This window comes from Diplotaxodon limnothrissa, linkage group LG18 (assembly GCF_057381915.1).
Source record: "Diplotaxodon limnothrissa isolate DT_005_m linkage group LG18, D_limnothrissa_male_GT1.1, whole genome shotgun sequence".
In the NCBI taxonomy this organism is placed as follows: Eukaryota; Metazoa; Chordata; class Actinopteri; order Cichliformes; family Cichlidae; genus Diplotaxodon; species Diplotaxodon limnothrissa.
Window position 1 is genome coordinate 29,139,163 of NC_140613.1, and position 22,520 is coordinate 29,161,682.

The window sequence follows — 22,520 nt, forward strand, 5'->3', positions numbered from 1 at the left end:
GCCTCCTGCTGGGCCATTTTGCGCATGCGTTAGGACAGGCCACCATTTTGCACGCGGACTGAAGAAGCGGACTCTTTGTGTGCTGCAAGCGGGCTCAAGTTAATCGCACAACTTCATATAAAGGTGGTCTAGCTTCGGTAAGTAAACCTTTTACGGTCGTTTTTGTTTTATTTTTTTACCTCAGTCAAAGCATGTTGACTCTTTAAGACGTGTGCACATGGAGAAAGAAGTCTAAGTAGTTGTACACCTCTGAACTTTGTCATGAATTTGACTTAAGCTAGCTATGTGCTCTATTAGCTACTGCTCTATTAAAAGAGTAATTGTATTGATGCGTTAAAATGTCATATGTTTTTAGCTTAGTTCTTGTGGCACACTTTGTACTAACAAATTATGGAACGAGGCAATTTCTCTGTAGTTAGCTGTAAAGTTCACTGTACAGTCGCCTGCAGTTTTAAGTGGAGAAATCGTCCCTCCCGCCACAACATTGGCATTAAGGAATAGTCGGGCGGGGGAGGGGGCTTCTGAACGCACCTGCACAGTCAGGGGTGCAGTAGGAAATAAGTAGGATTGGCGTTGCACAACGTCTTTTGTGCAGAAAAAAATAATGGTTGTAAACTGTGGAGGAGAATAACTCAGTGGTTGCCAAAAATGTGAGATCAAAAGGCACTGAGAGTGAGGTTTGTCAGGACTGAAATTAACTCAGAAAAGAAGTTGCTTCACTTGATAGAGCTGTTGAGTGTGAGACCTGTCAGCGGTCTGGTTTAGCATTTAAAGCCTCGCTACGTGCTTCCAAACCGCTGCATTTAATCTCAGAGAAAACTAACACAGAAGTAAAGCAAGTGTGTAAGTTCATCTCTTTATGTTTGCATAGTATTTCCATGTTGAGCTTAACAACCGATGTATGGAGCCACAGCTGGACTGGCTGTCGGAGTTTTGTATTGAGGGGGAAAGGAAGCGATTTGTTTTATACTTCAGCTAGAATGAAAAAAGACACAAAGCTGGAGTTATTCGGTGTCTTCATGCTGAACAGCTAAAACTTCTTCCCTCATTCTCCCCCCTCCCTCTCCTGTTGCTACTTCAATCATGAAACTGATCGATTATCAGGTGATCGGCTTTTCTGTCGCTAGTCTCTCTCATTTGTTAGTCACCCAGTTTGCGCTAGAAAGAGGAAAACGGCAGATAAACAACAGCAGCACGTTTAAGCTTGATAAGCTGTTGCTAGAATTTTTTTAATATTACTTCTAGTATCCGCTTATGTTTTCTGGAGCCACAGCCGTAATAGCTGCTGGTCATGATAGTTTGGATATGTGGTGAGAAGGAAACATGAAGGTGAAACCAGGAGAAGTTTTTACTGAATCATTAGAGCTGAACAGGTAATGAAGAAACAGGTTTACATTTTAGGTCACATGAATGAGTTGAAGGGAAGTTATGAACTGTTTATGAGAGACAAATAACACCAGGATCCTTTTCTATGTAGCTGACATCTGGTAACTGTGCAGGGGCGGATCTAGCAAAGTTTTGCCAGGGGGCCAGGTAGGGCATTAACAGGGAAAGGGAGACACAAAGACATAATTTCTTTCTTATTCTCATTTAAAATGTCTAGCTTTTAATAAATAATTATTCTAAATCTTACTACCAAAGTGGTGATCTGGTTAAATGTATAGAGATCCATTATTGTATGTAGTAAATATTAAGTCTAATATATGCCCTAGTAATAGTAGTACATATAGCACTTTTTCCTTTGGGAAGGTACGCTGTCTGCGCTGTCTGCAACTGTATTGAAGAAAAATGTTGAATCAAATTATTATAGAAAAATAATTGATTTCTGTGCATTAAAGTAGATTACGTCAATTAAGCATTATCAGGCGAAGGGTGCGGGGTGGTTTCCTAATATTTTTGCTGGGAGTTGGCAGTCCTATTAGTTAGTTTAATATTTCTATGTACTGTTTAGAATACCTGAATAAGGAGGATGGTGTAAGTTTTTTAGGTTGATCAGTATTGCTGAAGTATAAAATATTTTGGGTGCAGTGTATTTTTTGCATACAGGTATAACAGAATAGCTTTAATGTTTTGTTTTTAAAACTGAGTATGAACTTATACAAAATGCAGCAAAATATTTATAAAAACAGTTTTATTTATTATAAAATACACTATATCGGATTCATATCGGCATCGGCAGATAATCAAATTTATGATATCGGTATCGGACATAAAAAAGTGGTATCGTGCCATCTGTAGTTTGCACAGAGGCACAAGTAAGATTTGTTTTGTTACAAGGGAGTATCATGAAGTAATGCACTAATGGCTTGGAAACGGTAATTGTTTGTCTTTCTAAAGTTTATTTTTTTTATTTGTCTTCCTTTTCTGGCAGATTTTCTTCCCCTTATGTGTTACTGTTTATTCAAGAAGATGGTGTTATTTTGGTAAGTACATGCAAATTCCTTACATATTTATCACAACAGTATTTGTCACAGTATTGCAGGGACAAGTTTATCTATCTCATCTTAAGGGTTCTTGTGATTATTAATATTGATATTAATTAATATCAATTAATATATATGATTAAATTTCTTTTATCCAGGACAAAAGAAAAAAAAAACTTGCGAAAGTGAAATGAAAAACAGGAATTTAGTTCTTGTGAGTTAAGAGGATGCAGAGCATAGGGTTAGATGGAGGTGGATCACTGTGGTGATCCCTGAAGGAAACAGCCAAGAGAAAAAGGATCAGATTGCAAAAAAGAATGTGGTTTGTTTGCATACATGAGTCTTTACGGTACCCACAGGACTCCTGAAGTATAAGTACTCTGAAGTTTGCAGAGCAATTTCAGAGATGTTTGGGGCTTACATGGCAAGCATGTTTTTAGTTGCACATCTAAATTTTCTCTGCTCTCTGTTGCTGATGGCAGAGTTCTGCCCCGCTGACCTCACAGGTGAGACACTCCCACCAGTGGACAAAGAGCACAGGAAAATGTGTTGCCAACCACCTGAAACAGACAAATATCTGCTTTTTAAAACCCTTTAAACCCGTTAAATGGACTGATGCCATTCATTTCTTCTTTGATTAACAGTAGTAACATCCTTCATGCACTGTATACTAACCCATATGATAATCATGCTTTATGAAGTGATGGCAATTGCATTGTAGCATTTAATGAAGAAATAACAAAATAATCATACCAATGATTAAGCACCAGTCTTCTTTTTGTGTGTGTGTGTGTGTGTGTGTGTGTGTGTGTGTGTGTGTGTGTGTGTGTGTGTGTGTGTGTGTGTGTGTGTGTGTGTGTGTGTGTGTGTGTGTGTGTGTGTGTGTGTGTGTGTGTGTGTGTGTTACAGGTAAATGCTGAATTCCAGTGTATTACAACACTTCAACTGGAGATGACCTTCAGGTCACTGGTGAGTCCAATAAGCCGTTTTAGGTGACCAGCCAAGCGATCTAAATTTTGAAATTTCATATATAAATTTTATTTACTATGTTTGAACTGACATATGATAAAATTTACTTATTGCGAATGTCAGACATTGTTCTTTTTTCCAAATTGGTTTAATCAGCAACTCTCTTTAAACAGGCTGAAAGTGATGTTAAAGTGAAAAGGGAAGCAGTTCTCAGGGCACTTTGCCTCTACCTTGGTGAAGAGGACGGAAGCCTTATTCGGGAGTTCTTTGTAAGTCATTTAAGTCATTGTAAGCAAGTCATCTATACACACACTTTTTAGATAGATATCTGTGTGTGTGTGTGTATTACACACACACACACACACACACACACACACACACACACACACACACACACAAACGACTAGATTGGAATTTAATTGTAGAGTTAATTGTTTTTTCTTTTACCTTTTTATTAAATGTTTAGGACATTGAAGGAGATGATATCCAGAGAGACCTGAAGAAGCACACCATGGGCATTTATGTCATCAACAGGGAGGATGGACATTATGATGACATTGGAATATTTGTTGAAGGGGAGATAGTCATGGACAACATTGGATCTCTGGCCCAAGCTTGTGCATTGATGCTTGGAGTAATCTATGCACTAAACCTAGCCTTCCCCAAGGAATTGAAGGACTATTATGAATTCATTTAGAAAGTGTTGATGGGATTCGATGGTGAAAAGCTCTCCCCCAAAGTCTTTGGGCTGAAGAACAAAATTGCTACTGGATAGGAAGATTTCTAAAATAACACATCAAGAGAATGCTGTTATGTAAATTACCAATGACTGGTGCTCTTGTGAATAGGAGTGAAACTCTTGTACAACCATCATTTGTTCTGTGTTATGTTTCGATTGAACATTTTAACTTTCAATAATGAATGTTTCACGTGTGGTACATTTGAGTAGCTTGAAGAGCAACTTTGTAATTATTCAGTTATAGCTGCTGCCCTGCGTATAATCAGTGTTAACTCAACCGGATAAAAAAAACAAAAAAAACCATTCATGATTACCACACTGCAGCACACTGGTAACACTTTAAAGACTATTAATTGTTTTGAAGCGAGTATGTTAGGTCAGAAAATATGTAAAACATTCAGAATCTTCAAGGAAGGACTAGAATGGAAAGACAGTGGTCAATAAGCAGTAAGGAAAACACAAGTTTAATTTTAAGTCTAATTACCTTATTAAAATGCAATTTCTAAATATGGATCGCAGAACAGCAAGTCTGAAACTGGTTAGTTTGTGGATGCATCAGTTTCTAATTGTGATACATTATACTGCTGGTAGTGTTTTATTCTTTTATGTAAGGAGTTTGTTTGTGTTTTTTTTCTTTTTTAGAGGAAGAGAAACATTGGTTAACATTTCTCTTGTCTGTTGTTTCTGTTTTGTTTGAATACAGCTTTTTAAAGCTACTAGTTCATAGGCAAAAGTTTTGTAATTTGTATTATACAAATTGCAGCAATTTCCCTTAGAGATGTGGATTCTTATTCTGTTTGCAACAAATTTTGCATTAATAAATGATGTGAAAGAATGTTGTAGTTTTCATTATTGATGTTTTTAAAAACTACAAATCAGGGTAAGCAATATTTTTTAAGTAAACTTAACTTAATTGAAATAGAGAGAAATTAACAATTTGATTGATTTGAATATAAGTTTGGGACATAAGTGTAAAGGAAACAAATTATTCTGGTACATTTAACACGACCTTAGTTGGACTTACTAATAATATTTGACTAAGACGTATCCACAACAGTTAAGTTAAAGTAGCTTAAAAATATATGTTGGTTTTACTCGCTTAAATTAAATTCAGTGTACTTAAAAAATATTTCTGGATTCAAACAAATTTATTTCGTGCAACCACTTGTCATAAAAAAATTGAGTAAATTGAACAAAACATTTTTTTCAGTGTAAAGTAAGAAAAGTAAATGTAAAAAAGTTACCTTTTATAGCTGTTAATCAAGTTTTGTGTTTAGATTTATAATTTGTTATACTTTTGATGTTACATTTTTTCTTAACTTATTACCACCTTCAAACACGGTACAAAAATATATATATAAAACTGTATTTTTACTTAATCAACTTCTGATTTATCACAAGTGTTATGGAACTTTTACCAAATATACTTTTTTTCTTCAGTTGCATTTATTTTTATGCTACATTTACTTTACAGGTTAATTTAAATCTATATACTTGTAAGTTTTACAGTTTTAAACAGCTGTTCTAACAATTGGTAAATATATATTTTTAAGTGACTTTCTCATTTGATATTTATAATTCATATCCATTCATCAATTTGTCCATTTGGAGTCGCAGACAGGGGTGGATAGGGTGTAGCCTATCCCAGCATTCACTGGGTAGGTGGTGGGTACACCCCTGCCGTGAGGGAACAATGCTAACCGCTATACAGTGCCACTGATGGGCAAAACCCACTGAGAGTATAAAACCTAAAAAATATGCCAGCTGTCACTGCCCCCTGCTGGTGGGGCAATAAAGTGCATCACTCGTAGGTAGTTTAAATAAGCTTTTACTGGTTTCATTTTACAAAATACAGCTGATTGATACATGAGGAAGACATTAAGAGCAGGGATTAAAGAAAAATTGTCAGGCACATATTGAAGTGTGAACCGGGAATCATGTGGCTGATGGGTAATAAATAACACATCCATAGCCGTGTGCGTGTTCCACTGAGTGTTAAAGGAATATGACAACCCAGTATATTTCGGCACTGGCAGTTCGGTTAATGCTCTTCATGAAAATGTCAAAAATAAATGTAAATAACACTAAAAACCCCTTCTAACAAATATAAGAGTTTTACTGGAATAATAATAACAACAACTTGTTACAATAATAATAATAATAAAGAAACTACAATCAAAATCATGGCATTTCAATATGCAAACCCACCCAGCATACTTCACATGCAAAAGTGCCGGTGTTAAGACCATCGCCACTTTTTCTTAACAAGTTCAGTCCAAAAACATGTCAGTTCACAGATTTACAAATATTTTCAACAACTCTGTTGAACTCCCCTGGTTGATCTGCGTACACGTGGTGGGAGGCTTCATTTATCAGCTGCAAAGAGGAGCAGATAGGAGCAGTCAGCAGGAATGTACAGCAAAGTTGATTTTAATTATATTAACATAACATTAAGCTGAATTAGACTCATATGCTTGTCTTTGTGTTTCTATGGATGCAAATGTGTGTGTCTCTACTTACCAGCACTCTGGTGTTGGAGTGGTTCCTAATCTGAGCCATTTTGTATCCGGATGAGCTGTCCACCCAGGACTGTGCTCCATACAGCAGAGTGACGGGCATGGAGGCGGGCAGCTGATGAACCCGATCCAGCATCGGCCTCTTAGCCCAACCCAAGGACTCCGTCATGGCCCTAAAACCCACCTCTCCACTTGGATGGAGGAAGAGAAAGAGAAGGTTGTCACTTCTCTCTAATCAGAATCGCATTTTTAATATGGAGGGGGGGGGGTGTTTCTTCACATACCTTGGTGTTTGTGCGTTACAGTGGTAGATATACTGGGTCATGGTGTCGTCATCAAACAGATCTTCAAACTTCCTTTTGAAATCAGGACGGAATCTGTTCACCAAGCCCGGACCTGGATGCAGAACACGTTGTGAGAAGGAGGTCGCAACATTACGCGTGCCACAGCGCAGCAGCAGAACGATGTTCGCACTTCTTACCCAACGGTCCCGCTGCTCTAATCACAGCAAGTGGGTTGAAGAGGGTAACGACTGCTAGGATAGCCTTCACCCAGCGGGGAGGGGACGGCCTCTTCACCACATCTGTCCCCTGGCCCTGCTGGTTCTGGACCTTGGGTCGCTCCGGAAAACCCCAGGGATCTACCAGGATAAGGTGTGATACTCTGTGAAAAAGAAAGCAGAATATAATCACGATAACATACAGCACGATGTATTAGTATGAGTCGCCAGCTCATTTATAGAAAAAAGTCACGAGTTGGTAAAAATGAAACATTACAGTAGAAATAACTGATGGCTGAGACTGAAGCAACACAGTACAGTTTCAAGCTTTAACACAATAACAGGCTGTAAAAACAAAGGGAAGCTGATGAGGCTGGTGATAGTTTTCACATTACAGACAGTAACGTGACCCGCTGTTAGCACAACAAATATTAGTCAGTGCAGATTTAAGCTTAATTTGCTAAAAAAAATAAATGTCATTTATATTGATGTCTGACATAGTGGGTTATCCAGGTGGAGGCATTCATCACAAAGAGGACACACTGTGACTATAAATAGATGGACATGGTCGACAGAGTGCTGGATGGTTGCTTAATTGACACTAAACGCCCAAAGCCTGCCCAGAAAATATCCCCAACATCATTAGAACACCAGCAGCAGCCTGAACTTCTGACACAAAGGAGAACGACCCCAAGCTTTCATGTTGTTTATGTCAGATTCTGACCCTAACACCGAATCTCAACAAACAATTTTCCCGTCTTTTATCCTGTCCAATTTTGGTGAGCCTGTGTGAAGATGCTCTTCTGGATATTTTGTAACAACTGTTTATTTAGTTACTGTGACCTTCCAACAACTCAAAGCAGTCTGGCCGTTCTCCTCTGACCTCTGGCATCAACGAGGCATTTTCTCCCAGAGAAGTGCCGCTCGCTGGATATTCTCTCTTTTTTGGACCATTCTCTGTTAACCCCAGAGGAAAAAAATTCCCAGAAGTAGCTTTATCTAATAAATTTACTGCTGCCAATTTGGACCAACCATGCCACATTCAAAGTCACTTAAATCATCTTTCTTTGCCATTTTGAGGTTCCGCGCATTATCTTGACCACGTCTGCATACCTGAATGCGGTGATATGCTGCCATGTGATTGGCTCATTAGAGTTCTATTAACAAGAAGCTGAAGAGGTGTACCTAATAAAGTGGACAGTCAGATTATACTTTGGAAACTGTTGCTTTCTTGAGGACAGTAATATAAGATGATTTGTATACTGTTCATATCTATACAGTACCATTAAGCTACATCCAGCCTTTAATAACATAACAGGTTTATTATGTTGCTATGGCCACGCCTGGTTAATATTCAACATGACACATGTGACGCACGTAATTCAAATACTAGTGACTAATGTAAGCCACAGGTAATTCTGACCACAGATGATGGACTGCGTATTTCATCAGCTTTCTTACCTAGATGGATACTGAATGGCATACGAGGTTGCCAGGTAACCCCCCAGGCTGTGTCCCAGCAGAATCATGTTCTCCAGGCCTACAGACTGCCTCCACTGTTCAATGGAGTCCACAAACTGCTCCTCTGCCTCGGCAGCATCTGAAGGGAAGGGAGGCCTGGAACTCCTGCCAAAACCAAGGAGGTCAAACGCGTAGACGGGCCTTGACCGGCTCAGGGCGTCTAGGTTCCTGATCCACAGACCCACCCCTCCTCCAAAGCCATGAACCATTACCAGTGGAGTCTTAGGCACTACAGGCAACACAGGAACAGGAAAGAATGATGTATTACGCCATTGTTATGACAATTCATACTTTACAGCTATGTCTGCTTATAATCAAACAAAGAATACGAAAAGGGGAGCTGAGATCTCTACCTTGTTCTACAGGTTTGCGAACCGCCTTGTTGGTGATGGTCAGAGTCCATATCCGGTACTGGTTTTGTAGGGTCACAAATCTGGCCCATAGATCATTCTGAATACCTGATGTTACCAGACAAGAAGGAATAATCATTAGGGTTAAAGTCTTAAACAAAAACAGTTATATATCATTTCCTGTTATGTAATCACCCAGCTAATATCAACATATCCTTACAGGCAAGAATCTTAGATTCAGTTGTCTTCAAAAGGGACATGGAGGTAGGGCGCCAGGAAGGCCACCAGCTCCAAGCTGAACTTGTCCTGACGAGGACAGAATGAGAGAAAGACATTTGAAGAATGAAGGGATATTAGATAGTGGAGTAGAAACACAATACAAATTCCTGCGATGCAAAACCAAGCAAGTAAAATCAATGTTATCACTATTTGAAATGCAAATAATGTTGCATAGATAATGCACTTGACACTTGAGTGGTACAGAGCCAGAGCCGAGAGTCACGTTTCATCATGCTGTTAATCAAAGTCAGACTTGTAGGACTGATGGTGGTGGGGTAAATCCTGGTTACCTCCATTCTCATTAGCATTCATTTTTAGAATAATAGATTTTTTTTTTCTACACTGAGGTACAAAAAGAACAGGATCGCGTTTCTGCTTCTGTCATCATTACATCAGGTACATCCCAGGAGCTTTTCACCTATTCACCAATCAACAAAGCAGTTTAGCTTTGCTGAGTCATTTTGATAAGTCACACTCACCCCTGTTCCTCCTTTTTTTGTTGTCAGCCAATAACAAGTAGAACGCACCTGTTAGCCAAGAGTGCAGGTGACACTCCAATAGAGTCCTACCAGTGGCGTCGTTAGGCCTATTTTAGGGGTGCTGAAGCCTCCCTAAAATATTCTTAAGCCCCCCTAAATAATTTGGTGGGGTTTTTTTTTTTTTTTTTTTAACTTATTCGATTTTTTTTTTACAGAACTTGCAGACAAATTCAATATAAAGATGCAGGAATATGAGTTTAAAGAAATAATAATATAAACCTGTCGCTATTCACACAAATATGATCATAACTCGGTTGGTCCCTTTCGCTTTACATTGTTAAGGTAGCGTCAGTGCTTCGTTATCCAATCCCTTCCAGTTGTTCACAGGGGACATCCACATGACTGAAAATCCAGTCCTCGTTTTCACTGCTACTTTACACTCCGCTCGTATACACCTGCAGAAACACTAGCGTACATGTGGCAAACGGCAAGAAATCATGGATATACGCAAGTTTTTCAAGAAAGTAAGTTTTCATCACTGGCTGGTAGTAACAATTAGTTAGCTCCAGCTAACAGCAGAGAGTCCCATGTAAATAATGAACCAGGTGCTCCCCATTTTGTAAATAAAAACCTGGCTAGCGCACTAAGTTAAATTGTTAGCATAATGTTAATTTCTGTCACTCGTTTTAGCTCTGAAAAATCCAGCTGAGCTCATTCAGGTATGGTTATCATCAGTGGAAATAATAATAATCACTCCATCCCCATTAACCTGTAGGAGTCAGGGCAGAGGAGCACAGAGAGGCAGAGGGGAGAGACGTCTGCTGGAGAGGTGAGTCAAAGGATGGAGTCATTTGTGATGGAGACAGTCTGATTAGAATTTTATGGGACTCAATATGGATATGAAATATGAAACATTTCAGTCACGGTACAACATATAAGACCTGTTTAACTTGAGCTTTTATTTAGGAGAGTCAAGGTTAGAAAGTGGAGAGAGCAAAGAGAGAGATATGTATATAAGTCAAATTAGCCTGACTCACATATTTTTGAGGGTTCTATTTTAATATTACTTCAATTCAAGTAATTTAGTAATATTTTTCAGGGCTTTAAATTGCAACCATTTTAGTCACATGCGTGCTCAAAATATAATGTTTGTAACTTCAAAATATTTGGGAGCAACAAATTACTGTGGAGCGGGAGCAGAAGTCATGATATTAGCAATTTACATTACAATTCAGTATGTTTTAATGTATCTTGAAGGGTGAGGCAGAAGGAGTGGCTGAGGGAGAAAAAGGTCAACAGGCAAGTTCAAGTCAGAGAGAGCAAGGAGAGACAGAGGAGCTGCAGCAAATAGATCGAGAGGCAGAGGAAGATCAAGTTATTACAGAGAGAGGAGAGCAAACAGGCCAAGAGAGGGAAAATGATGAAGCAGCTGCAGCAACTCATTCTACTACAGGGTTTGATTTAGGTGACAAAGACACAGGGCCCAGACAGGTGAAGCTGAAGAGCTATCCACATGATACTTTTGGTACACAGAAGCGAGCATTTAACCACAGCTGGTTTGAAAAGCACAACTGGTTAGAATATTCAGTCAACCAGAATGCAGCTTTCTGCTTCCCATGTAGAGTGTTTGGCAAAAACATCAAACATGATAGTTTGGTCAGTAACGGTTGCAAGAACTGGAAGAAAGCTTTAGTCATCTTTGGCAAGCATGAGATGGCACAAACACATAAGGACAGTGTTGTTACATGGAAAAGCTACCAGGGAACTAGCAAACAGGGAAACGTTGCACAGATGATAGCAACTGCAAATGTGAGTGAGATAGTCGAAAGAAGAGAGTATCTCAGACGAATTGTTGTAGTCACCTCTATGTTAGGGAGACAGGGACTCCCTTTTCGTGGTCATGATGAAGGTGAAGACAGCCCAAACAGAGGGAATTTTCTTGCGTGCATGGAGCTTTTGAAGGAGTTTGATCCTTTTCTTCAAAAACATAATCCCCCATCAAATGCACAGTATATCTCACCAACATCCCAGAATGACATGATTGACTGTTGTGCCCAGGAAGTTACTAGTGTCATTGTATCTGAAATGACAAAGTCTAAAGTCTATTCCATCATGAATGAACTTGCAAAGCACTACAGACTTGACCTGAAAAAAGAGGAGGTTCTGGTGGCCAGAAACTTTCTTACCCGGAAAACAGAGGCTGGATGTCCACCCAAAAATATGTTGTCTGTGTACAACCTCCTTGATTCAGACATGTTTCCCTCTCTGAAGGCAACCATCCAAGTTGCCCTAACAGTGCCTGTCAGCAGCTGCTCGTGTGAACGGTCCTTTAGTGCACTGCGTCGGCTGCACTCCTGGCTGCGTCAAACAATGGGTCAGAAAAGACTTCACAGTCTTGCAGTCATGTCTATTGAAAAAGACACGCTTCAGCATCTGAGTCACAACAGAGTGATTGACCGATTTGCCACTCTTAAAAACAGACGTCATTCTTTGATGCTTCCACCCACCAAGTAACTGGTGATTGCAGCCAGAAAAATGTACTTTTTTATTTTCAGTTTTTTTCTTGTTATTGATGCAGCAAACACATTTCCTCTGTTTTTTTGTTGTACTGTATTATAAAGCAGACTGAAATAAAACAATAGATCTATTGGTGGCCTAGGATGTTTAATCTGTCCAAAAAAGTAGGAAAACAATTTCTCAGTCTTTGTTTTCTGTTTGTGAAATTTTGTGCTCATTCACTACGTTCGTTCATGTCGTGTGCATCTCTTGGGGGCTAAGCCCCCCCTGTCCTTAAAACCTAGTGACACCCCTGAGTCCTACCTACCTTATGATTACCTTATTAGACCTACCTTCACAAGTCAACAGTAGACTACACTTACCATCATTTTACTATAACTTTGTATGTCTTTGTTACTTAAAGCTAACTGTTAAATAACTTTCTGCCATACTAGTATTTGCCTTTATGTTTCCAAGAGTAATTTCACACAGAACGTGCCAAAGACCATGGCAACATCTACATTTTACATTAAAAGAAGCTAGAGACCGATTCACAAACAATGACACAGCACAGTCTTACAGTTCATCCCGCCCAGAGCCCAAAACGCGTCTGAATACAGCGAGTCTTCCGAGATTTAAGTAACATTTGATTAAAGGCGACTAGCAGCGTTTTGTGAATGGTTGTATTCGGCTGCATTAAGCTAAGTTACTTACTCTGTTTCACAATCGTTCTGCACAGGTGCGATGGTCGCAGGGTTATCCATTGGTGGGCATATTCCGGTGACTACATTCAGTCTGATCACGTTTGATAACACGCTCTGTCTCCTCTGCTTTCAAGTTACACTCAGCTGCTGTATGCTAATTTCTAATGTTTTGTAACAAGTACATTCCTACGTCAGCTGATCAAACACAAAGATCGTCTCTCGAAATGATGCTCGAACTGTACGAAAAAAAAGTCACACGTTCGGGGGTTGCGATTAGGGGTGGGTTTTAATAGTATAAATACCAATACTACGGTTGGTACTGATACTCTCAATATTTCTACTTTCAGCCTCCATATCCTTTCATCTTTTTCTTCATTTTTCTTTTTGCTATTATCTACTGTGCTGACCACCACACAGCCTGAGGTCACAAATTAAGCCATAAAAAGAGAGAAATAACAACTTAATATCGTTGCAACTCAAGATAGCAGCAGAGAAAATCATCTGTCTTATTTTTACATCTCCGTGCTCTACTCTGTGGCTTTTCGTTCCGATTTGGTCGGAACGTATAACGTGCAACACCACGTCCGTTTCCGGTTTATTGGGACACGTCACTTATTCGACCGAGGAAAAGGTTTCGTGCAACAAAATCCTGAGTAATTTTCTGCTAATTAGACGGCCAAAATCATGTCGAACTCAGTGATATCTGTTATTTCTCGGTTTCTGGACGAGTACGGCACCACGACGCCCAACAAACTCAAAGTGGTGGACGCATATCTGCTGTACATCTTGTTAACTGGAGCCCTGCAGTTCCTCTACTGTCTCCTCGTCGGCACCTTTCCATTCAATAGCTTTCTCTCGGGCTTCATCTCTTGCGTGGGTGCTTTTATTCTCGCAGGTAAGTGTTTATTCGATTAAACGTGTCGCTGGTAATTTTATTTTATTTTTTACAAAAAGGGGTGATCCAGAACGTGCACTCAGGCACAAGTTAGCTATCTATGCTAAACTAGTAGCGTGACTTCAGTTAATATTAAAACGAAATGAATACACGTGTTTCCCGAGTAGCTCTCTGGGTGGCATTGGTTCATTATTTTCAAGGCTGCACAGATGCTTATTTTGCACCTAGAAAAATGTGCTTTAAGCAGTTTTCATACATTCCCGTATTCCTGAACCTTTCAGGACTGTCCACCGCAGGTGCATGGAAAGGCCATGGACTCAAAGACAAAAGTCAATGGTCCAAATCACTGTGTGACCATCTAACATAAATGTTAGATGGTCACACAGTGATTTGGACCATTGACTTGTAGGCTCTGCATATACAAGCCAAAATATTACGTTTGTCCTCTGCCATATTTATTTATTTTTTTTGGTAAAGCCAACAATCACCTTATTTGGATGATGGCATAGTGTGCCAAAATATTAGCCAACACTAGCAAGCTTGGTTCAAACTGTTAGCGTAAATAAGCACATTTTAATCAAGTAATAAAATATTAGAATTAAAAATATCAGAAATAAAAACAAACCACAAACCAAGTCTATTTTGAATAGGCTCGTTTGTCAGGTAATTCCATTAAAACAATAAAAGTTCATCTGTAATTGAGACAGTGTGTAGGGTTACGTTTAGTTGTATATGAGGACGTTTTTTCCTCCGACACTGTCGGCCCTTCAGGTGTGCAGAGATTTTGAATTGGTTTTCATACGTTTCTTATTAAAATGCTCAAGGTACCAAAAGCACAAACATGGTGGATTGTTTTATAATACAGATGGAGATGGGGGGGGGGGGGGGGAATAACAATAACAAAAAAACCCCACTGTTTAGCTGCTGTGAAGGGGAACCCATGCATAGAAGCTAAAAAAGTTTTTTGTTCGGTGCTGTAAACTTTTTACCTCTTTGTCCTGAAAAGCTGATGCGGGCACCCATGTTTGTGAATGTGAAAACTCCAGAATGAAGCAATTTTATCAATTGAAAATCTTGTGAATGTGATAACTTGAGAACAAGTTGATGTAGGATTTTGAAATTCATTCCATTGGTGCATCTAGTAAGAGGCTGAGGGGTATCCCTGGCTGACAGCCAGCATTCTGTTTAAAAATAAAAAATAAAAAAATACAGTAAAATTCGGGATTTTAAGATGGGCATTGACTTGCTTTTGGAGCCAGCCTTAAGTGGCCATTAGTATCAATTCACTGATTTATGCTGTCGGCATTGGCATTTGCAATGGACGATAAATACAATTTTTAAAAATACTGATTGGAGAAACACCCTTCACCATGTTAGCTTCAAGCTGGATTGACCTGAGTGTAAAGAAGTAAATACATATGTACACCTAGCATATGTTAGTGGAAATTGTTTGTTTTGTCCATCTGGAAAAACATAAATACATAGGCTCATATATCTGTATATCTAGCCATTAGAAGATCTGCCGTTGCTGCAACCACCAGAGGTTTATGTTGGTGAACTCGAATTTCTTTTTCTGTCAGCTGCTAGTTGTTTGTGGCATTACAAACACACATGATGCCAACAAGAAGTTGCAGAGTGCCCTCTGGTCTACACACTATATAACATCAGTAATCATAACATGATTGAAGGGTGTTTCTCCTATCAGTACTTTATATCAGATTTTCATATATTGTCAGGTATGAAATCCAAAACCAATGGCTCTTCAAATGGCTACTAGAAGTCAGTAAATTAAGCCCATTGATAAATCGGTTGACCTTTACAACTCATGTTGGACATTAACAAGTATGAGAATTTAATTGGTTTATAAATGTGATGGAGGTGTGGTGTTTTTAGGATGACAAAAATGGAGAAATTATCAGTCTGCATTGACCAATCAGCTATTCAGTGAATTATTTCAGCTATACTGCGTAGTATCTGTGCTTCCTATTTCCATCTAAATGCAAAAACAGGTAACGAGCTGAAAATTTTGAAAAAATTAGGCTGTCTGACTTTTGGTGTTTAACTACTAAACAACTAACCCTAATATTAAAACTATTAAATTATCATGGGGAAAAAAAACTCCGCTGTAGCCCCACTGCAGTTGTGCATTGACAAGTGAAAGAGGTACATGCTGATACTTAATCCCTTGTTTGTTTTTCAGTGTGTCTTCGTATCCAGATCAACCCACAGAACAAAGGAGATTTTCTGTCCATCTCCCCAGAGAGAGCCTTCGCCGACTTCCTGTTCGCTCACACCGTCCTCCATCTCGTTGTGATGAATTTCATTGGCTGAGGCAAACATGTAAGTGCGTCTAAGTGTTCCACGATGAGAAACTGTAGAAATTGTACAAAATATCCAAACTAAATCTGCCATATGTGTCTGTGGATATTGAGTTGTTTTTGTCAGTGAAAAGTAAACAGATATATTGTCCTTCAGGTGCTCTGTCACATTAGACGTTATTGCCAGTTCGTCACTTCATTCTCTGTGGAACAGCACAGCAGATAGTACATGTGATGAGATGCTTCTCTGAGGACTACATGATGACACATATTGCTTTTGCTTTACTAGAAAATGGTGATATTGAATTTTTAGACTTGCTGCTGGCTGGGAAGGTCACAATGTGTCATTTCTTTTTTTGCTTTCATAACTTTGCTGTCTCACACAAACGCCGCGTTTTTTGTTTGTTTTTTTTCTACAGATCGCGACGAGAAGAAGTTATTAAACTCCCCGCTGATCTGGACTATCCCATCCTCACCGAATAAGTCGGATCTGGTCACATACGATGCAGTGCTATTTTTTTTTTTTTTCTTTCTACTTTTATGGAAACATTTTTTATGTAAACATTTGTCCAGCATTCCCTTTTTTTGCACTGACACAAAGAAATAAAAACAACTGAAATGGTGGCCTTGTTAAACAGTGGTTGACTGTGTGTGTGTGTGTGTGTGTGTGTGTGTGTGTGTGTGTGTGTGTGAGATATAATTTTTTTTTAATGTAATTAGATTTAACAAGTAGCTAGGTCTGTGATTGATAGCAAAAAGTGCTATGTTGATGCATTTCTGTAAACAAGTCTTGAGTCATGCCTCATTGCTTTATGTTGTGCTTGTTTTGTTACACTTTCTTACATTTCTTCTTTTCTTTTTTTTTTTTTTTACAAGTGGCCTTGAGCAGTAGCTCTCCTGGCTTTGTGAAGCCCTTTCAAAGTTTTCCGTTGTTGGTTTTCCTTTTTCAAACCGCTTAACACTGACCTATGAATCATTCAAGCATAAAAAGGCACCTAACTCAAGGGATGAGGCACCATTGTCTGCAGGTAATACAGAACAGAGAACCACTTTTAAAGTGTATCTTTAGGCATTTGTTATTAGCAGCCTGTTGCAAAACACAATTTGTTCCAATTTCTTCAGTAGAATCTACTAAGAAATGCAGAAGAAAACTTTGACAGGCATAAAATTGTATTTTTGCTCCAACGAGGTGATTATCAAAGCGGCATTAAGCAATAGCTTGGTATATCTCAGCATGGTGCGCAGTGTGTCCTTAAAATATGTATTGAAATTGGACAGGTGGAAGACAAAAGCTTTTCCTGCCTGCCTCTTCTATCTACAGCAAATGAACTGTATCTGAAAGTCATGTCTTTAAGAAATAGGAAAAAATTCAGGAAAGACCTGACATAGGATATGAGAGATGTCTCCTCAGCACACCTACAGTTTACTGAAGCCTCATCACAAATATTTTAAAGGGAAAGGCTGAGGTGTACCAATTACACAAGAACTGGGCTGTAAACAGGTCCTGTGGTCAGTATGTATGTGTGGGAGTGTCTACAGCCATCTGTAAAACACAATGGAGGCTATGCCATGGTTTGATGATGGAATTCCAGCCAGATGTGTTGGGGATCTTGTCAAACTTGATGGTATTATGAATGCTGGAAAATACCATTAGATTTTGATTCACCATCTAATACCATCTGGAATGTGTCTGATTGGGAACACTTCATTCTTCACTCATCACAAACACGCTGTCAGTGCGCTACAGCATATCTGGATGGAAAAACACGTAATGGAACACCGTGAGGCATGGATCGGCCTCCCAAGAGCCCAGACCTAAATGTTATTGAAGCGGTGTTAGAGCATTTTGACAGACACCAGAACAAAAGGCAGTCAACATCCAAAGAAAAGCTTTGAATGGCCTTCAAGAAGCCCGGAGAACTGCTAGATGAAAGCTTGCCCGAGAGAGTTCAGGCTGTGTTGCAGAATAAAGGTGGTCATACTAAATATTGACTTTAAAGCTTGTTAGGATTATACAAGGCCCTTATTTGCATTATGTGCTGTATTTCCGTATGTATTTACACATGCTTCCTATTTCTCATTTTCCTTGCAAAATATAAAGAAATTAGTGATGACTCCACACTTTTGCACAGCACTATATATCTGTGCATCCCCCCCCCCCCCCCCCCCCCCCCCCCTCTTCTGCAGCTTCTCATAAAAAGTAGTACTGTCCAAATCTGGCTTTTCAAATTACCATTTAGTGCTAGTTATTGCAAAGAGAAATCCTTTCTTCTTTTCAAGGATAGCAGGGAAGAAAACTCTACATCCAAATGGTTGTGGCAAAGGACTCCAGGCTCAGTGGTGGAACTCACATCTTTAGAAGTTGTGCATTTCCATTTTATGCCACAGTCCAAAATGTCTCTTTTTCTTCCCCTCGCTTTTTTTTCTTTCTAACTTCGGGATCTAAGCTTAAGCATATTCAGTTCTACATAAAGAAATGCATACTGTATTAATGTGCCAAGTCTCAGTTTTAATTGGAGTGGATTTACGGCAGTATTGAAAAGTCTTCCATAAAAATGCAGCAATTTTTACTGCAGAATTTAGGGGTCTGAGAATAATTGCAGAGATCCACATCCAAAGTGATATTTAATAATTCTTATTGAAAAGCATGTGGTGAATGACTGCTTTAAGTCTTAGATATCTGCAGACACTTTGTGTTTTCCCTGGAGATGCCCTCACAGACCTTTACTGCAGACACCTGGGGTTCTCTCCACCTTTTCTCTGCCTTCACTTTTCAAGGTACAATGCATCCAAGTGTCCAATTACCTTTAAACAGCGACACTAGAAGGACCATAACTCCCACACAATCCTTTCAATGTTGAAGTGAATCTATTAGGATTAGTATTTCTTACACTACATTTAATTCTAAGTGTCACAACCTGGGCTCTGTAGGCTCAGTGTCAAAGTAGGCCTTACACGAGTGCAAGGACCAAGGTTTCCCAGCAGAAGATTGCACTGAAACAAGATAAGCAGTTAATCGTCTTGTTGTCACTGTGGCTTACATGATATTTATTTATACATGTAAGCCACATTTATATCATAGCCCTTGATATTTATACATAGGACTATTTATTTCGCTCAGAATACTTAAGATACTTTTTCTCATGTCCATTTTTAATGTAGGTCCTGGTAAAATCTGTTTTCACTTGGAAGAGAATATTCCCCACCACTCCGCACTTTGCAGATATTATTCTGTTATTCCCACAGACTGCATAATTTCTTTCTTCCAAGTCGAAGGCAGAGGAACTTGCATTTCCCTGCTGCCCTATTTCTGCTAAGAGAGGGCAAAGCGAGAACATTACCCCCAGAGCAAAGAGAGGGTTTGCTTCTATTACTTGTTCTGGGAGAAGTGATCGAGTCAAACACATTCCTACCAAAATTGCTTTAAACTGTGCAGAGCCAATATAGGCTTATATTTGTCACAGAAAACACTGACCCGAGGGTACATTTCAGCTAGTTTGGTCTTGGCGTGTGAGTTTGTGGGGGTGTTTGAACTGGAAATGAAACCCCCTCCTGGTGCATGCAGAGATGAAAAATAGAATCGAGTACATCAGGCCATGTTTCAGAAACCTTAAAGGTCAGATCTGAGTTTCTTCCTGTGCTGACTTTATGACAAGCAGTTAGGCAGTCCATCTACCTGTCTCTACATATTAAATATAAATGTGTCATCATTCTCTCATTATAGGACCTGTCATGGGTACAGGGCAGGTAAAGGTTACTGGAAGATAAACAGTCCCTGGTGGAATTAAAGATACAAGCAGCAGTGATCCTCATGTGACCAATGTGGAACATTATAAATGCACAAAGAATACTGCTGTATAACATGTATAGAATACAGTGCATACATCATGCATATCAGTTCATGTTTATCTAATAATGTTGACTTCCTGTTGTCACTTGATGGGGCTTTGATTGTGACTGTGACTCAATTTTGGTTTGATAAGAGCTGGACTTTTCACATTGAGTGAGACGTTCCTGTGTTGTGATTGAACATCTAAATTCATCACGCTGCAACCTAATGAAACTCTTATGAAATACTTTTTATAATGAAAGCGTTGCAATTCAGCATTAAACAGGTCTTTAGACTGAGTGAACATGATAAGTCACATAAATACTCTCAGATTGAGTTGAAATTTCGTACATTTTAAGTATGTATACTAGCTGTTGCTACAACAATCACTCGGCATGCAGATATGTTCAGGTTGGGACTCTTATCGCGCATGACATCTGGAGTAGACTAGAAAGCCTGCATGTGAACTGAAATACAGTGTTACAGTGTGAAAAATATCACCAGTAGGTGTAAGTAGGTTGAAAACTGCAGTCAACTGAATTTTGTTTTTCCCCCCCTCCTAATTCAAGTGCATAATCCTAGCTACAGTGGCTGTTGTAAGACAAACAACTCTGGCCACCATTCATCTGTAGTGAGTGTAGGCTGTCAGTCCACTGTTTACTTCAGCTGTCAATATGCGTCGGCATCTATTTACTTTGTGAAAGGAGTCCAAAATGAATCATTCAGACAGTTACTCTGTCTGAATGATAACAGAGTAACTGAGTTGCTGAGGATTTCTTAAACTTCAGTCAGTAAACGCTGATGATTAGCTGCAGTTAGCTGGCGGTAGTAAAACTGTCTTTGAAGTGCATCTAAGATTGCTGCACACTTAATGAGACACAGTGTGAGAATGTAATCAAACTATTTATCACAGGTAAAGTGTGAATTTTAGGGATTAACATTAGCTGACATAAGCACCTGTTGTTATTGTTTACCCAGCTTGTTGTCAGCTGCCTAAAGACGGGAAGGTTTTGCATCTAATCTGCTGACATTGTTTGTGAAAATGTCTGGAATAAATGAGTATGTTTATGCACATTTTGATGTGTTGGACTCCTGACTTACGTTTAGGAAATGAGGATTGAGGTGGAAGGAGGAAGAGGAAAATGTTTTATCAGTTGCATGGTCTCTTTCCTTCGTATCTTTGCTTCTTTGGTGAAAGTGACCCCTTCCCTGACAATAAAACATCGGTATGATCCTTCATAAGTCTGAACTCTGAAGATGTAGACACAAATTAAAAATTATCCCCATGCCACACAAATGCCTACAAGTTATATTCTCCTCTTCCTGTGGCATACTACATATGTGGCCACATACATTAAACCTGATTAGGTGGAACAGCTATGTCTATCTTGGCTACTGTATTTAAGATGGCAGGGCAACATGGCAGCTTCCAGAAATCTGCGCCTACTATGTATTTTGAATACATCAACTTGTTGGTAGACGTAACTAAATACTAATGATTACTGTGCAATGTTACTATGTTCCTGTCAAATACACTCAAAAAACTACTTACTGTATCTTTAAAGATTTTTTATGTGTCCATATTTTTCAGAATTTCATAAGATAAGATAAGATAACCTTTATTAGTCCCACACGTGGGAAATTTGTTTTGTCACAGCAGGAAGTGGACAGTGCAAAGTTATGAAGCAAAAATTAGAATACAATAAATATAAATGCAGTACACAACTGTACAGAATAGAATAAAATAAAATACTATATGCAGTAGAATAAAATAGAATAAAATATACAATAAGATAAAAATAGAATACAAATGCTATATACAACTGAGTAAAAATACAACGATGCCAGAAAAGATTATTGCACTTAGTGTTATTGCACATGTGTGGATGTGTGTGTTCATGCATACTATATTTTGGTAATTGGTAATACTCATGTCATTTTAATCTTAATCCATTCTTAATCCATAGGGTTTTAGAAGCTATGTGTGTTTATGGGAATATTCCAGAATGCAATTGCATTTCTGGTGGCAGACACCAGTATGGGACAAGAGGGCCTTGCTTGCAGTCTTCACACTAATTCATCCCAAAGGTGTTCTGTCTGGTTGAGGTCAGGACTGTGCAGGCCTGTCAAATGATTCCATACCAAACTCGGTCATACATGTCTTTATGGACCCTGCTTCGTTCGTGCACCATCCCCAAACTGTTCCCACTAAGTTGGTAGAAAGAAAATTTTCACAACATCTTGCCGAAATATGAACAGTTCATTTTTGTAACTGTGGCCGAGTCAAACTGACCCCTCACCACCACACACACACACCTTAATCCCCACTCCACTAAACTTTACACTTGGCAGTCAAAACACTTGTGAAATGACCGGACCCACACAATGTACAATTGATGTGGTTTAAGCTTTATTTTTGACCACAAGCACTCTTTTTAGGTTTGGCACTGTCTTGTAGCCCGGAGCCAGCTCTCTCTGTGCCTTCCTCCACTACATATTCTCT

The 22,520-nt window shown here is 39.1% G+C and overlaps 2 protein-coding genes across 3 annotated transcripts; one reads left to right on the forward strand and one right to left on the reverse strand.

The window, feature by feature from the left end:
* Nucleotides 1-5,967: 5,967 nt before the first annotated feature.
* On the reverse strand, nt 5,968-13,130 carry abhd4 (abhydrolase domain containing 4, N-acyl phospholipase B). 2 transcript variants are annotated; one of them, XM_085377137.1, is made up of 8 exons: nt 12,986-13,130; nt 9,238-9,323; nt 9,021-9,125; nt 8,608-8,896; nt 7,129-7,310; nt 6,932-7,043; nt 6,652-6,838; nt 5,968-6,507 (listed from the first exon to the last, which is right to left on the reverse strand). In XM_085377137.1, exons 1-8 carry the CDS (start codon nt 13,033-13,035, stop codon nt 6,418-6,420), a joined length of 1,101 nt encoding a protein of 366 aa, XP_085233263.1. In that variant the 5' UTR covers nt 13,036-13,130; the 3' UTR covers nt 5,968-6,417. The 2 variants fall into 2 exon arrangements, with proteins under 2 accessions (XP_085233263.1, XP_085233264.1); XM_085377138.1 differs by lacking the exon at nt 12,986-13,130 and adding an exon at nt 11,638-11,846.
* A 441-nt stretch (nt 13,131-13,571) lies between these two features.
* Nucleotides 13,572-16,808, forward strand: dad1 (defender against cell death 1). Its single transcript, XM_085378131.1, has 3 exons — nt 13,572-13,870; nt 16,071-16,210; nt 16,608-16,808. The coding sequence occupies exons 1-2, from the start codon at nt 13,660-13,662 to the stop codon at nt 16,199-16,201; spliced, it is 342 nt and encodes a 113-aa protein (XP_085234257.1). The 5' UTR covers nt 13,572-13,659; the 3' UTR covers nt 16,202-16,210; nt 16,608-16,808.
* The last annotated feature ends 5,712 nt before the right edge of the window (nt 16,809-22,520 follow it).

What these genes read in the sequence shown, in the direction of transcription:
- abhd4 (XM_085377137.1), bottom strand. Translation starts at nt 13,035, where the DNA reads ATGGATAACCCTGCGACCATCGCACCTGTGCAGAACGATTGTGAAACA. An exon ending in TGAATCTAAGATTCTTGCCT is followed by an intron (nt 9,126 to 9,237) that starts GTAAGGATATGT and finishes TGGTAACATCAG; the next exon opens with GTATTCAGAATGATCTATGG. An exon ending in TAGAGCAGCGGGACCGTTGG is followed by an intron (nt 7,044 to 7,128) that starts GTAAGAAGTGCG and finishes TTCTGCATCCAG; the next exon opens with GTCCGGGCTTGGTGAACAGA.
- dad1 (XM_085378131.1), top strand. Translation starts at nt 13,660, where the DNA reads ATGTCGAACTCAGTGATATCTGTTATTTCTCGGTTTCTGGACGAGTAC. An exon ending in GGGTGCTTTTATTCTCGCAG is followed by an intron (nt 13,871 to 16,070) that starts GTAAGTGTTTAT and finishes TTTGTTTTTCAG; the next exon opens with TGTGTCTTCGTATCCAGATC.